Source organism: Prionailurus viverrinus, chromosome C2 (genome assembly GCF_022837055.1).
Source record: "Prionailurus viverrinus isolate Anna chromosome C2, UM_Priviv_1.0, whole genome shotgun sequence".
NCBI lineage: Eukaryota > Metazoa > Chordata > Mammalia > Carnivora > Felidae > Prionailurus > Prionailurus viverrinus.
In genome coordinates this window covers 112,094,690-112,111,754 of record NC_062569.1, presented here as the reverse complement: position 1 = coordinate 112,111,754, position 17,065 = coordinate 112,094,690, and the positions used below count along the sequence as shown (strand labels likewise).

The 17,065-nt window shown below is 37.4% G+C and overlaps 2 protein-coding genes across 6 annotated transcripts in view; one reads left to right on the top strand and one right to left on the bottom strand.

Annotated features, from left to right (window-relative positions):
* CMSS1 (cms1 ribosomal small subunit homolog) overlaps positions 1-17,065 on the top strand; it is a 383,129-nt gene that overhangs the window by 21,865 nt on the left and 344,199 nt on the right. The window lies entirely within an intron of this gene.
* Positions 1-17,065, bottom strand: part of FILIP1L (filamin A interacting protein 1 like) — a 52,924-nt gene that overhangs the window by 15,039 nt on the left and 20,820 nt on the right. The window contains exon 1 of one of the 2 annotated variants that reach the window (XM_047874536.1): positions 6,343-9,118. In XM_047874536.1, coding sequence (XP_047730492.1) covers positions 6,343-9,003 — 2,661 coding nt within the window. In that variant the 5' untranslated portion in view covers positions 9,004-9,118. Of the gene's footprint in view, positions 1-2,272; positions 9,119-17,065 lie in introns of those variants that run through there. The other variant, XM_047874535.1, reaches the window with a different exon arrangement.

Here is a 17,065-nt window from a genome sequence, read left to right as displayed (position 1 = left end):
GTTGAAGAATGAAGAAAGCTTGTATTCTAATAGACATTTGTGCCTCTGGTGGTTATAAGCTACTACAGAAGGAGTTGAAATTTCTGAAAGAGGACTCTGGAAAGGTCTAAACAGTAAAGGGTTATCTCTTAAGTTCTTAGGAATCCTCCTGAAACCCATTTTTTCCCACTAAGGCAAATGTGGTTGGTTGTCTAGACTTTTATTTCTCCTGAAGGCATGTGAGAAATGGAAGCTTATCTGAAAACATTAGTTTATATCTGGTATTGAAACAAAGGTACAGAGTATTAACACAAATACAAATATTCAAATACACATATGCCTTGAGCCAATCTGTCAGGTTAGTGGAAACAATCCTTATGCAACTAAACTCTTCAGTGCAGATTTTTAAAGTTGCTTTGAGGCTTATATTTAGTCAGATTCAAGATTTTCATCTCTACATACCAGACACAAGAGTTTTCAAATGAGCTGTCAGATTTTTCCCACAGCAAGTCATGTAAAAGAGGAACTGGCTTATAGAGGTAGTCCATCTCTCTCATGCAGTGGTTCTCAAATGGAGGTGATTTTACACTGCAGAGAACATTTAGCCATGTCAGGAGCCATTTTTGTTTGTCACAGTTGGGAGATGCTACTTGGCATCTAGTGGAAGCCAGGAATGCTCCTAGATGTCCTACAATGCACAGGACATCCTTCCACAACAAAGAATCACCAGACCCATATGGTTAATAGTCCTGAGGTTGCAAAACTTTGCTCTAATGAGAAAAGAGCTGATATGTTGAGGATTAAAAGGCTAATTCATAGAATCTTAAAGAAGAAAACAAATCTTTAAAGACCATCTAGTAGTTAGGACACCTATAAGTGGGAAAATGAGGAAGGAGAAATATAATGGCTGAAAGGAAACTCATGTAGATAATTGGTTTATTTATGCTCAAACTTATTTCTCAAAGGAATTTTAAGTGATTAAAAGAGGGTGTTGAGACTTGGAAAGAATTCAGAAATCATTGGAAGTTAGAACTAGATATGATCATAGAGATCACCAAGTCCAGTTGTCTTTATTTCACAAAAACTAAATGACTTTTTTAGAGCTGCATTGCTGACTGAGAAAGGCATGAACTAACCTGATCTTCTGTTTGCCAGCCTCAAATGCTCCCTCCCAACCAGTTACTCCCCTTATCTAAATCTTTCCTTGACCAGTTTCAAGTCTCATTTGCTCTGTGAAGCCTTGTCTACTGTAGTCCTGCTTAATCTCTAGTTTATTGTGTGAATTTAGTTTGCCACTTGATTAAATGTTGTCTCATACTCTTGTTTCTTGTCTCTTTTCCTTGCTCAGAATAATAAGCTCTTCAGGGACAGTGAATCTTTTGTCTCCATATCTGCCCCAATGTTGGATAGAAGGTAGGCAGTTCAGTGTGTCATGATCAGTGTATTAACCAGTTGTATCCATGTGGTGCTTTGAAGAGAAGATATCCTGCATGTCACTGAGACATATGAGTGGTTTGTCAGTGAACCCATTCCACCTTTCCAGAGTCCTAAGGGATGGCACAGAGTGAGACAGCCTTTGTAGGTCTAGGGCCTGTATACATTGTTAGTTATGCAAAGATGACAAGGCTTTCAAAAGCAAAACAAAACTCAGAGACAAAAAAAAAAAAAAAAAAAAATCCTAGGTAATGTTACAGAAATATCATATAGGACCATTTGGCTATAAGGGAGAAAGGAACTTACTAAAATAAAAGTAAAAAAGCTTTCAAAAACTTCCTCAATTAATCAGACAAATTTTATTTCTCTGATAATAATTTCATTAAAAAATAAGTGAAATTTTAAAATGAAGCCACAAGTAAAGAAAAGAAGATTATCCCTAGGATAGCTGATTGCTATGCCAAAGGTTAGCCCAGAGTACATTTTTATAGCACCATTTTAAGTATAAAAACTGGTATCCTGATAGAATGTTGACAGATTTAAATGTGCTGCCATATGAACGGTGTTAATTCATTATCAAATGATAAAGTACTTAGAAATGTTGGCCAGTTAACTGGCTAGACTCCCCAAGGATTCCTTACCCCTAGTGTGTTGCCCTTGGGGGATATATTTCACTGCACAGTGGAAGTTCCATCAGTTGGAAAGGAAAGGATTTGGAGTGTAATCTAAATGAAAATGAATTTAAGGCGGTTTAGGGTTGGGGACTTTATTGAACCACTTATCTTCCTTGCTCTTTCTTGGCATTTGCCTCACTGTGCTCTAAGGTGAATGGAGTCCTTTGTTTTGGTTCATCCAAACAGCTCTCTTTAATGTGTGTTCTGGACAATTCCCAAGAAATGCCGTAGGGTTATTGAGGGCCTGGGATCTCAGGGAGAAACAGCTTGTAGGTGTCAGACAGCCTGCTACTGCTCAACTGAAGATTCAGGCATCTATGCTTTGCTATAGTTATAAACCTAAGAACCTTCCCACCTTATAAAATGGTAGTTTTTATTAAGCTTTTTTCTGAATAAAAAGAAAACCTGAGGAATGAGCTGTTTGTCATGCTAGCCACCAGAGGGCGGAACAGTCACACTTCCTTGGACAGGGGTAATTTATTTTGACTGAACAGGACTATAGTCAGAACACATTTGCTAATGTCTATCAATATAGGAATTTCTAAAATAATGAAATTACTACTTTAGGGTGCATACTAATCAGCAGAGTAATTTGTTAAAAGTGTAGCTTCCTGGGCCATACCCTCACAGATTCCAATTTGAATCTGGGTGGGACATTGGGAGTCTCAAACATGTATCTTGTATTTTACTTTGAGAAACACAGATCTTAATGTTTTGGGCATGCATTTTTGCCTGATTATGTTTTCTCTTAGGATTACAAAGCAAAATGATTTTTGGCGAAAAAACAATAATAGAAACCAGGTATAGAGGTAAACTAGAATGTTGTTAAAGATCTTTTCTTGCCTTTGTCAAACAAGTTTCAAAAGAAACTCACTTTATAAAGATTCAGAATCAAAGAAGCTACCAAAACCATGCTTTTGTCTGGAGTTCTACCTCAGTCAATAAAGATCATCAAATCCTTAGGCTTCAAGCCTAATAATTTTTAATGAAATATCCCCTTTATGACCATCTTACAATGCAACATAATTTTATCCTTTGAGTGTCATGAAGACCTATGCCTGATGTCTTGGCAATGTGAGATGTAATTGCAGAGACCTCCTGAGTAGATTTATGTAATCCTTTCATCATCTTGAACGTATATAGAGAGATCTTCCTTTATATGTAAAGATCCAATTACAGTGATGCACATTGTCCTAGTACGGGTGATGATTTTATTTTTGCCAGTGCCCCCAGAGAACAGAGGCATCCTAAAGGAAAGTTTTGCCACTGTTCTTAAAAGGACAGAAGAATATGGTGAAGTCTTTTAAATCTGTGATAGGATGCTGCAGCTTAAAAAGTTAAAGAATTTGAGGTACTGAGTAAAATGAAAATTGGTTCTGAAGCTGGGACTTTAGATGAAATGAAATGAAAGGAAATTATGATTTGATCAGATGTTTATAAAAACTATCTTCTGTGAGATTCCCATGGACCTATTCTAAGAATACAAACCTTCACTCTCACATATTTCATATGAAGATTTTCCAATGTCACTTCCTTTATCCTACTTTTCAAGGTTCTTCTGTGAGTATATATGAGTTAAAAAGAAAGTTCTGTAACCTTTCAAACACACACATGGATAGAAAAATTTAATTTTGAAATTAAGGACAAAAGATCTAGAACGTATGAATGGGAAGATGCTTTTTTAAAATGTGAGATTTTATGGAAAAAGGAAGATGTTTTCTATCAGAAATGATGCTGTCCTTACCATAAATTTTAATTAGTAACACTTTTAATAATCTGTATATGTTATGAGTATGACAGTATTTCTAAATTTTGATGCTGATATGAATTATTATACTAAAATAATCCTCCCAGTAGAGGAACCTCTAAGAGAAGTTCGGTTCCTTGAGGTCCAGTAAACTTCTGGTAATGTTACATTTCAGATGCCTATTAATAGTTAATATGTAGAGCATGTGATGAAATGAGAATTTGTTCATTATAATCATAAAGCACAGATCCTGTGGTGTTAACATTATTGTAGAGAATTGTTCTGGCTCACATAAGAAATTGAATCCTTACCAAATGGATGAACTATTGAATAGCCCAGAGTTTTCAAACTCTGTTAGTTATAGGTGTGCCAGAAATGGATCTTCCCCCTCAGCACTTGGGGCAGCCAACAGGAACCTATCGGTTGCTCATTTCTACCTCTCCATTGTATCCAGTGCTGCGGAAGCATATTTTCTTTTTGTGCCATTATCTGACAAAGGTTGGGAAGTATTGCAAAGACTTTGTTCTTTAATTCTTCCTAGTTTTTGTCACCCTCCAAAATGTTACGTGTACCTTCTCTTGATTATTATCTAGAAAAACATCTTATGCAGCAGGATTATCAATGTCTACTTTGAAAGATGTAAAATTAAGTATGCCATTCCTTCTAAAGTTCTAGAAGGTGACTTAAAAATAAAAGTAGTTTTGAAAACCATTTAGACCATCATGTATTTTGTAATACAGTTGGGTCACTGCCGATTCCCAAGATAAATGTGTTTAAACAGAAGCTTTCTCATTCATCACCAGCCTCAGCTTTCATCCAAATTTATTTAATGATGATGCAAGCCCACAGCATTGGTGTTGCAGTTCATCACCATGGAAGTGTTTCTGTCAACAAATCCTCGCTTTGCTATCATGAAATTGATTTTGCAGGGAAATGGATGATAATCATGGAAGATTTCTTTTACTTCTAAAGAACTTCACAGTTTGCCTGGGTGTCTAAATGGATTGTGTTTAAAATCAGTAACTGGCAATAAAATTGACCAAAGTAAATTAGACCATTAAGAGGTTGGAAAAGGGAAAATGGTAACGAGCTACCTTGTCTGAAACCTTTTTTTTTTTTTGGAATGTGACATGGAGACCAGATTTATAATTTAAAACATTCCTCTGAAAACTGTTGTTCTCTACTATGGAAATACAGAACATGCTCAAAGAGTTCTATAAGGTAGGTATCAGAATTCTTAGGATGCTTTGGCTGAGTTTTTCTCACTTACCTTGTGAATGGCATAACAATAATCATAGAGGAAACTTTCCTTAACTAACATAATGTATGATTTTTTTAAAAATATGCCTTTTCTATAACTTGTGTTTGTAGCTATCTTTGGCTTTTATTTGCTTGTTTAGAGGTTGGGGAGAAATGCAATTACATTGTAAGCTTCTGAGTATAGCTGACTTACAAACAAGGTAGGAAGCACATATCTTAAATAATCCAAACTATTTTAGGAATAGAAAGATGGGAAAAGATGGGATGGGAAAGAAGGACAAGAATGACACTTTTGCTTTGAAGCATTGTTCAAGAGTATATATCATAGTGGCTGATTTCAGATGTGGATGCAAATATATATATATATATATGTTTTATGGGGGTTTTCATATGTAGAAGAAATACAGTCAACTCTTGATTGTCTAGGTAACTTGTATTTTCAAATGTGCTTTTTCTGGTTTTCTGTCACATTTCAAAGCTTTTTTACTTTCACTATCAGCTCATATGTGCTTATAAAAGCAAATTAATATTATATAATTCACTTACTGTCAGTAAACATTTATCAAGTTCTTAATATGTGCTAAGCACTTTACTGGTCATCATGGATATTGAGATACATCTCAAGAAGGAAGTTAAGTTTGCTCCTGAGAGATCTTATAGTTCACTTTTCAAAGAAAGAGACATAAACTTTATTTATTTGAACCACTTCCTCTTCCTCTAATAACATGTGATCAGAAGTTGACTGTAAATGGGAAGTAGGTGCTGTTTGTTTTTAAGGAAGAATGAATAAACCTTTTGAACAGAAAATAAAATACTATACATGCAAAAATATAACACAAAATGACCAAAAAAAAAAAAAAATTCAGCAAGCAATGGTAAAAATAACAAATTATTTACTGCTTTAAAATGTTAAAGTATTTCATCAAGACAAGTTGCAGTCAAATTAATGTGAGTTATGGAAAATGAAATACATAAAGATGTATTTATACAAGTGCAGAGTAAATATTTTCCATACAGGTATGTAAATGAAAAGATATACAGTAAGTGCACACTTGATAGGACTATGCAGGCAACACTTAGTTAGTTTCAGATACTCTTGGATAGTTCATGCACAAACCTTCCCAAAGTACAAGTTCAGTCAGTCTTTTGGGGGATGTGGAGGGATAATTAAAAAGGACTGAGTTCCTTGCAATAATATCACTATGGACTGGATGAGGGTGAGAGTCGTCAGTTATATATATTACTTACTGTAATTTTTGATTGTCGAGGAAGAGTTGTGGCTGTTGGTGTGATAGTAATACTGCTGGTGACTTTATTGGTTGTTTTGTTTAGTGCCCCATTAGTTAAGCCTTGAGTTCGGTTATCCTGTGGTGGTGTTGAAGGGCTGGCAGGTCTCACGGGGCTGGCCACAGCTTGCATGTAAGGACTTCCTAAGTGAATGTGGATTTTATTATCCTCAGTAGTTATCACACTTGAACTGTTGCTGTTTGAACGTTGAAACTGCCATGATGACTGCCGGTCAGGAGAGACTCTGAAAATCGCATGCTTGGCACTGATTTCTATCGGCTCTGGGGAACGTCCCTGCTCAGGAGAGCCTGCTGAACCAGTCACAGCCAAAACCTGAATAGGTGACATTGTCCTTTCTGGAGTTATAGAACCACAAGACTCTGGGGTCTGCGCTCTGGCAAAGGTTGCCATGGTAATTGGGGACATGCTTTGCTCTAAGTTCATGAGGCCTTCAGCAGAAGTTTTGGATTTCACCGGTGTTATGGAGGCATTTTGGAGGATGGTTATCCTTTGCTTTGGGGTGCCACAGTTTGGAATCACTGCAGTGCTTGTGTAAGAGTGAGGACTCTCTGTGGTTGGACTTGTGATTTCAAGAGTGGCTGTGTTTTGGACATGGTCTGGAGTAACCTTTATATGAAGTGGCTGCCCAGGTGTGTGGCTTAGGACTAGATCTCCAGGTTGCATGAAGTTGCCATTGGGTTTAGTTTGTATTTTTCCATTCTGAGGATGGCCCTCCTTAGATTTCATCCAAGGAATCCATAGTTTCCTGTTAACAGGACAGGGGGTAGATGAATTGCATTTGAAGGACAGCACTGATTCCTCATCATTAGGGTCCTCATCTTGGTCCTCACTCTCCTCATATAACTGACCATTGATGACTGCTCGTTCCAGAGGAATGAGACTCTTGTAATCAGGTGGCTCATTGTCTACTACTTCTGTCTGAACTTCTTTAGAAAATACTTGAGGGTCAGAGATGATTCTTCCATTGAGGCTAGGCCGGAGGCTCTTACTGAAATGCCGATACCTCTCTAACTCTTTAGTGAGGTTTTCAATCTCTCTTCCTAAATCTCTGTTCCTGTTTTCTTGTTGATGGAGTTTCTTTTGCAGAACTGAATGATCTCCCTGGAGATGACATATCAGGTCCTCAGTTGCCATGTATTCATGAATTTTCTCTTTCAATGCATCTACTTCTCTTGAGAGGTGTCCCGACTTAGCTTCTTCTTCTTGAAGCCTTTTGAAAAGCCATTGTTCATGGCTGGACTCTGTCTTTTCTGCTAACTTGTACTTGTCAAGTTCCATTTTAACTCGTTCCAGCTCTTCAGATAAAAATTGAGCTTTATCTCGTTCAATAGCATACCTACGTTCTAGAGTCTCGTACTCATCTTCTGTTTTCATAAGGTCATCCTCAATGGCTTTCATATCCTTTAACTTCAGTCTCAGTCTTTCCACTTCTTGAGAGAGCTCTTTAATCTTATTGTTTTCTTGGTGTAATGCTGTGGTGGACTTACTAGAATCTTGATTTAATTTGTTTTTTAGGAAATCTTTCTCAATTGCTTCCAATGATTGAAGCCTATTTTTCAACATATTAACTTTGGACAGGAGATCATTTCCTTTCTCTTCTTCTGCTTGCAGTTTGTTTTTTAGATCATCTCTCTCCTTGGTGACACTGTACATTTTTTCTTCCACGTCAGTTTTGGACTTTAGTGCCCTTTTTGTTTCCTCAATTAACTTCTCGGTAACCGTCGTCACTTTATTTTGCTCCATTTGAAGCTGAGAAGAAGCAGCTTGCAACTTATCTTCAGTTTGCTTTAATTTTTCACTCATTGTTTTTCTTTCATCTACCAGCATCACAGTTAACGTTTTCAATTTAGTTAAGTCCTCTTTTAGGGTAAATTCTGTCTTTTCCAGCCGACTTTCAATGACTTCTAGCTCTTTGATCCTTACTTTTAAACTCTCCAGTTCTTGTGACAACTGCTTTGTGGTCATCCTTTCTTTTTCTAAATTGCATTTCAGGGAATAACATTCTTGTTTGCTTTTGTTGAAGGCATCTTCTAATCTTTCCAAAGCCATAATCCTTTTATTGAGTTTTTCAACCTCAAGTTTAAAGTCTTTACTCTGTGATGTTTCCTTTTCGAGCCTCTTATTGAGATCTCTGCACTGCTCCTCCATTTTTATGAGTTCTTCATCCTTCCCTTCCATTTCTAGCACACGTTTTCTGAGCTCCTCTACCTCAGCCATGATACCACAGTTTCCATATTCTCCCTTGTTAATTTTTTCTTTTATATCTTGTAGCTCCTCTTCTGCTTTTCGTAAAGACCTGTTTGTCTCCTCTAATTCATCGATTTGCCGGCTGAGTGCTGCCAATTTTTGTCGAAGCTGGCGATTTTGGCTGTCCTCATTGGTGAGCTTTGCCATAATTGTTTCTTGGTTCTGGTGAAACCTTGTGGTTTGTGTTTGCAGTTCTTTCTCTAGTCTGGTCGCCTTCTGCTCTTCTTCCTGAACTCTGGTTTCAGTGAGGGCTAGTTTAGCATGTGTTTCCTTCGCACTTGTGGTTAGGTCTTGGATTTTCTGTCTTTGAAGGGCAAGCTGTGCCGTCAGCCTTTGTTGTTCGTCCACCACCATCAAAGCAAAAGACTTCAGTTTGGTCAGCTCCACTTTCAGGGCGGTGACCTTCTTTTCCTTTTCTTGCTCCTTCTTCTCCTGGGACTCAGTTTCTTGGTCAATTAGCTTCTTTAATCTGCAAAATACAAGAGTGCGTTCTGTTGTGTGATTGGTACTTCAACAACTTCCCAGCTGTGACTAAACATTGATGTAATGTAGAAAGATTTATCAGCTATACAGAATATGGAAAGGAATTCCTGTACTTGACTGGCAAGGAGAATCTTGATAAACAGCTCTGTTTTGCTTTTACAAGGTGGTTTGCCCCCACCCCCTTGCTGATTGGTAACAGTTGTAGCTCACCAGGAGCCTTAGTGGAAGAGTAAAGGCAAAAATAGTTGGTTTAAATTGCTAGTGTATGGAGCACCTGGGTGGCTCAGTCACTTAAGCATCAGACTTCGGCTCACGTCATGATCTCACAGTTCATGAGCCTGCATGGGGCTCTGTGCTGACAGTGCAGAGACTGCTTGGGAACTCCTCTCTCTCTCTCTCTCTCTCTCTCACTCAAAATAAACATACATACATACATAGCTAGCTAGCTTGTGGAACAGAACTAGTAGACCGTCTAGCCTGAGAGCTGTAAAAATAGATACAAGTTTGAGGTTCAAGTTGACCTGGCTTCAATATTGGCCCTCCTCTACCAGCTAATTAACCTGAGCTGTTATTTAGCATCCTTGAGCATCAGTTTCCCCGTCTGGAAAATGGAGGCAATAATTGTATTATCTCAGCAGCCATTTGTGAAAATGTAATGAGATAATTGATCTAAGAGTCTCATAGTGCTGGTGCATAATAATAAGCATTTGGTAGGGTTATTGATGTTCTTTTTTATTAATGTGGTTATTGTTATATTGATAAAATGATTTGCTTGAACCATTATAATATGTATACATTATATTTGGTGTTCAGTTTCTTGATAAAGAGAGATAAAATTGAGATAAAATTTTATTCACATTGCCTAGAAGTTATGTGCTTCACTGATGGACCTCTCTGCCAATTAAAACTTGGTTTACACTAGCATGACATTTTGCCAGGAATCACCCACTTCATATGTATCTTTATCCCCATAGTGACTGTAGTTGAATGAGGGGAATTGAGAGGCATCTGAAGGGGTTTAGAATTTTTGTAACGTGGGAAGAACATACAGTTTGATAGGAAAGAGTTTATCAATTAGAGTCAGATGGTAGAAATGACGGAGGAAAAACTCTGCGATAAGGAACATAATAACTCCCTCTTAAATGATGACTATTATAATGTTACTTTTTTCTTTTACTTTTTAAATTTGTTGGCATAACAGGATGTCATTTTACATGCAATATAAATTATCTCTTCCACACACCTTTCTCCTCAGCAGTGAGGTCACAGTTTTAAATCTGTGGCACTCTTAATTACATTGGGAATGGGCTGATTATAGAGGATGTCATTACAGCTTTGCAGTATTGTTATACAGAAGCTAATACAGAATGGAATCCCTGAAGTATTGAACTAAAGGACTTGTCGTGCGTGGATGAAAAGTTATAAATATTTGTTTTCTAATCAAGCATAAAGAGTTCATAATTTACTATTTCTTTTCTGTTAAGAATGAGTTAATTATCCAATGCAGGTCTTTAATCCTTGCCATAAAACTTTCTCTTTTTAAGCTGTTTAAGGGTTTGAAAGGACATTTTAAAAGGAAATTAATTTGGAAGAGTCTTTGTGGAAAAGTCTTTCTTAAGATCCTAATCTACTCTTTAATTAAACTACACAAGACGAACATGTTTAAAGTAATTGTATAATGTAAGGATTCCCAACTGTTTTGTGGGGAGGATCCACTTTTATTTTTTCTGTTTTGAGAACCTAACAGGAGGCTGGCTCGAGGGCTGTAGCCTGTGAAATTCTGAAGAAGCTGAGCTGGATGCTGGGGTGGAGTTGATGATGATTTCATCCACAGTCTTGGCAAGGAGGCTTGCCCATGGCTTCTCGCCCTTTCCCACTCTCTATTTGAGACACCTGGGAGCCTGAGAAACATGGCGTCTCCTTCCTGAATGGTCATGGTACTTCACAACCCGGTAGTAAAGTCCATGGGCAAACTGCTTTGGTGGTGAAATAGTTACAGAAACTTTGGCAAAGCACTTCTTCCTCCCACCCTTAGCATTAGAATCATATTTAACAATGCTCTGAGCATAATTGCAGTGAAGTATTTTCCCCTCTTTACATCACAGTTCTTAGAGTTTTATTAAAGAATAGTTTCACAAAAAAAACTTTTCAGGATTTGTTTTAACTTATTAAATAATACCATGTGTGATATAATTTTCATGAGAAGGGCATGTATTTTCTTAGTGTATAAAAGAGGGAAGATTATTTTGCAGTGCAGTGAAAAAAGCATTAAAACTGGTGATTAGTGAATCTTGGCAGAGCTGTAACTGGCAAAAAAAAGATTTTGAAGAAATTTAAATTGTTTCCATTGTGTTCATTGTTTTTGACAGTAAGCATGATGCATCTTTTTCATCATGGTTGCAAGGTCATGTATCTTTTTCATGCTTTCTGGAAATCAGTTGGCATCCCCTTATGTTCCCAAGCCTCACCTTACAAGGTAGGCACATAAAACTGATAATTTGAATACATTTGCTTTCAGTAATTCCTTAATACTTATTTCCTAACAACCTGCTATTTCCCTGGGCCAATCCCATGAGCACATCATAAGACAGTCAACAGACTGGTCAGGTAAGACCTGTCAGGGAGAGAAATAGGAGTTTATATGCAGAAGGAATTGTACCCCCAACCATCAACTCAGGCAGGAGCATAGGGCCAGCAACCAGTGAGAATTGAGGATAGAAGAGAGGCCCTGATGGAACCTTCTCAGAGCCAGTTGGGTGCCAGTACTGCTATTGCACATTGTGTGTGTGTGTGTGTGTGTGTGTGTGTGTGTGTGTGTGAGAGAGAGAGAGAGAGGGGGGGGGAGAGTGTGTGAAAGAGAGAGAGATTGAGAGATTGAGAGAGGTTGATTATACTATTGAATTGGAATTAGCACTTTTGGTACAGTGAAAGGGCTTACCCTAAATCATTCACTGTTTCTTGTCGTATATCCAGAAGTATTTGAAGGTTGAGATTGAGGTTAGTTTATGGACTTGAAGAAAGATGTTTCTGTGCAAAGTTAGCAAGTCCTTATAGGATTTGAAGCTGCAAGTCCGGCTGGTTGTACACAGTGCCCGAAATAAGAAAGCTAATTTTTATACTGCTAATTACTAATGCAGGTGTGTGTGTGTATCTTTTTTCTTTAAAATATATATGAAAACTTTTAGCAAATATTTGCTATTGACTGTAGTTTAGTCATTTGAGGTCTACAATTACATATCCAAAACTTTTGAAGCCAAATGTTTTCGAAGTTGTAGTTTTTCAAATTTTAGAAAGGCACTAAAGAACATCTGTCATATAGAACAGCTCCCACCAAGCCTGTGGCACCACCTCCTAATACTTCTGCGGTGAACCATGCGATAACTGAGATAATAAATAGCCTTACATCTCTTCAGGCTTTGCTGCCAGAGGAGTTCAGATAAGAAATTCTGCCACAATTTAGGAAAAAAAAAAGTGTTCTTATATTTTTAAAATTGCAGGCAAGGGATTGTGGATGTTTGAAAATGAAGGTATAGACTGTTAGTGTTTTTGGGTTAAGGAAGGTGTGGAGTTGAAGGTCCTCAAGAAAGTTGAGCCTGCTTTCTTCTTCAGTTGGATTGGGTTTGAAATGAAATAGTACCTTAATTTTCTATTTCCATTATTTTTCTTTGCTTCATAATGGGTTTTAGGCATTGATGCTGACTGACGTTATATGCTGATACAGATTATCACTGACTCTGGGTTTGCTGGCAAAAGCAGATAAATGATTTTGAGAGCTTTTATTTATTTATTTTTTTAATATTTTTTTTCCACGTTTTTATTTATTTTTGGGACAGAGAGAGACAGAGCATGAACGGGGGAGGGGCAGAGAGAGAGGGAGACACAGAATCAGAAACAGGCTCCAGGCTCCGAGCCATCAGCCCAGAGCCTGACGCGGGGCTCGAACTCACGGACCGCGAGATCGTGACCTGGCTGAAGTCGGACGTTTAACCGACTGCGCCACCCAGGTGCCCCGATTTTGAGAGCTTTTAACCAGGGTACTCACAGTGTTAAAAGCAGCACAGACTTTGTGATACAGAATGCCCAGATCCAAAATTCACACCCTCAGAGCTGTGTAGTCAAATTATTGCTCCTTTTTTCATGAATAGTTCCAATTAAGACACCTGTATGCAGGGATGTTTGTATAATCTATGCTAGGGTTTCTCTAACCTCAGAACTATTGGCATTTTGAGCCAAATTATTCTTTGTTGTGGGGGAGCTGTGCCGTGCATTGTAAGATGTTTAGCAGCATCTGTGGTCTTGACTCGCTAGATGCCAGTAGCAGCCCTTCCCAGTTGTGACAACAAAAAATATCTCTAGACATTATTTGCCCAATGTCTCCTGGCAGGGTGGGGGGTGCAGGGCACAAAATCACCCCTAGATGAGAGCCAGTTATCAGTGAATGTGTGTCCTTATGGACATTTATATATGTCAGTCTGTCATTAGAGTTAGACTCGCCATCATTCCACCTTACTCAGCTTTAATTAAGCAGGTGCAACAGAAAGTTCCCACCTGAGATATATATATATACCTGGTGATTATATCTTCCCTGCAAATGGCCTGTTCTTTACCAGTGCTTGTCACAGTTTAAGATGCATGTGAATCACCTAAGAATTTTGTTAAATTGCAGCTTCCCATTTAGTAGATGGGGATAGGCCTCAAATTTTGCATTATATGAAGCTCCCAGGTGATGCCAGGATTGACTATGGGTAGGAAGGCTTTACTATTTACACGTTAGATGTTTTGCAGAAATGGTACTCTGATGAATATTAACTCAGCCAGTTGTTTGTTATTGATCATACCCCAATCTGTGAACATTGCCTGTATTCCTGACCTACAAGGCCATCCATTTTTTTCACAGAGAACACCAGGTAGGAGACCATGACTAAAATCGCTGAATATCATCCAAACTACTAGAAAAAATGACTCAATATACATATCATAGGTGGTGGTTCAGTAGCTCAGTTTTCACCTAAAGAAGGCAGTAAGTAATTTCAGTTCCAATTTGTGATTCTCCTCACCCAGCCCAAAGACTTAAAAAACAGGAGACTGTATAGTAGCTACCATTCTTTATTTAGTGCCAATCAGGTTCTGCCAAGCACTGAAATAAGTCTATGCATCTGTTGGTTCTAATTCTCATGGTAAGCTTATAGGGTTTGGGATTATTATCTCTGTTTTACAGCAATGAAAATTTAAGCTGAGATAGGTCAGGAAGGTGCAAAGCCCAGTATCACATTGCCTCTCCAACAAAGAACACAGACTTATTACCTCAACCTGCTCCACATACAGTGTCTTTCCCCCAAAAATTCTGTGTGTTGGAGAAACGATTAACCCAAGGAAAAATTCTCTTTGTCATTGTGCTTGTATTCTTTTTAGTTCATATCTCATAGAGCAGTGGTTTTTAAATGTTTACTCTTCTGTCTCCTAAAATAATTTTTTATTATGTACAACTAGTTTGTTCATATAAAGAATAGTCATAGCACTTCCCTTAGCAAATATCATCTACCTTTTTTCAGCTTGTTTTGAGGTATAATTAACAAATAAAACTGTAAGATATATAAACTATATGACCTGATGATTTGGTATATATACATTGTGAAATGACTCCCACCAAGTTAACATGTCCATCACCTCACATATTCACCTTTTGTGTGTGTGAGAATGCTGAAGTTCTACTTGCTTAGCAAATATACAGTATTATCAACTGTAGTCACCATGGTATATATTAGATCCACAGACCTTATTTCATCTTTATAACTAAAAATTTGTACCCTTTTACTTATTCCTGTTTCCTGCTCCCACCTCCCACTCCCAACCCCTAGCAGTCTCCACTCTACTTTCTGTTTATAAAATTCAACTTTTTATTTTTTTAAGACTCCACATATAAATGGTCTGGCTTATTTCATTTACTGTAATGCCCTCCAGGTTCATCTATGTTTTTGCAAACACCAGGATTTCCTTCTTTTTTAAGGCTGAATAATATTCCATCATATATATCACATCACATTTTCTTTATCCGTTCATCTGTTGTCAGACACTTAGGTTGTTTCCATACCTTGACTATTGTGAATAACGCTGCAGTGAACATGAGAGTTCAGATATCTCTTCAAGATAGTGATTTCATTACCTTTGGGCATATACCCAGAAATGGGATTGCTAGATCATGTGGTAGTTTTTTAAAAATTTTCTGAAGAACCTCTATATTATGTTGCATAGTGACTGTACCCGTTTACATTCCCACTAACAGTGTACAGGAGTTCCCTTTTCTTCACATGTTTGCTAGCATTTGTTATCGCTTGTCTTTTTGATAGTAGACATCCTAACAGGTGTGAGATTTCATCGTGGTTTTCCTTTGCATTTCATTTTCCTGATGAGTAGCAATATCAAGTACCTTTTTCATGTACCCGTTAGCCATATGTGTGTCTTCTTTGTTTTTGTTTGTTTGTTTTAAGATATTTTTAATGTTTATTTTTTATTTTTAAGAGAGAGAGAGACAGAGCACAAGCAGGGGAGGGACAGAGAGAGAGGGACATATGCAATCCAAAGCAGGCTTCAGGCTCTGAGCTGTGAGCACAGCGCCCAATGTGGGGCTTAAACCCACAAACTGTGGAGATCATGACCTGAGCCAAAGTCAGATGCTTAAATGACTGAGCCAACCAGACGCCCCTATGTATGTCTTCTTTGGAAAAATGTCTATTCAGGTTCCTTGTCCATTTTTTAATTTATTTGTTTTTTTGTTTTTTTGTTGTTTTTTTGCTATTGAGTTTTAGGAGTTCCTTATATATTTTGGATATTAATCCCTTATTGAATGTATATATCATTTGCAAGTCTCTTCTCCCATTCCATAGATTACCTTTTCATTTTGTGGATAGTTTCCTTGCTATGTAGAAAAAAGGTTTTCAGTTTGATGGAGTTTCATTGTTTATTTTTGCTTTTGTTTCCCTTGCCTGTGGAGACTATCTAGAAAAATGTTTCATGGCTGATGTTAAAGAAATTACTGCCTATGTTTTCTTCTAGGAGTTTTATGGTTTCATGGCTTACATTTAGGTCTTTAATCCATTCTGTTTATTTTTGTGTATGGTATAAGAAAGCAGTCCAGTTTCATTCTTTTGCATGTAGCTATCCAGTTTTCCTAGCACCATTTATTGAAGAAACTGTCTTTCCCCCATTGTATATTGTTGCTTCTTTTGTCACAGATTAATTGACCATATAAGCCTGGGTTTATTTCTGGTCTATTCTGTTCCACTGATATGCATGTCTATTTTTGTGTCTGTATCATACTGTTTTGATTACTACAGGTTTGTAGTATATCTTGGAATCTGGGATTGTGATACCTCCAGCTCTGTTGTTCTTTCTCAAGACTGCTTTGGCTTTTCAGGGCCTTTTGTGGTTCCATACAAATTTTAGTATTATTTGTTCTAGTTCTGTGAAAAATGTTGTTTGATAGGTATTGCATTAAATCTGTAGATTGCTTTGGGTAGTATGGACATTTTAACAATATTTGTTCTTCTAATCCATAAGCATGAAATATATTTCCATTTTTTGTATCATCTTCTATTTCTTTCATTAATGTTATATAATTTTGGAGTACAGGTCTTTCAACTCCTTTGCTATTGACATAAAATCCAAAAAGACATTGTTAAGACAAATACTGAGGAGCTTAGCCCCTATATTTTCTTCTAGGAATTTTGTAGTTTCAGGTCTTATGTTCAAATCTTTAATCCATTCCCAGTTGATTTTTGTGTGTAAAATAGTGATCCAGTTTATTCTTTTTCATGTGTATATTCAGTTTTCCCAGAACCATTTACTGAAGAGACTATCCTTTCCTACTGTATATTCTTGGCTCCTTTGTTGAAAATTAATTGGACATATTAGGATGTCCACCCTCCCCCCCCCC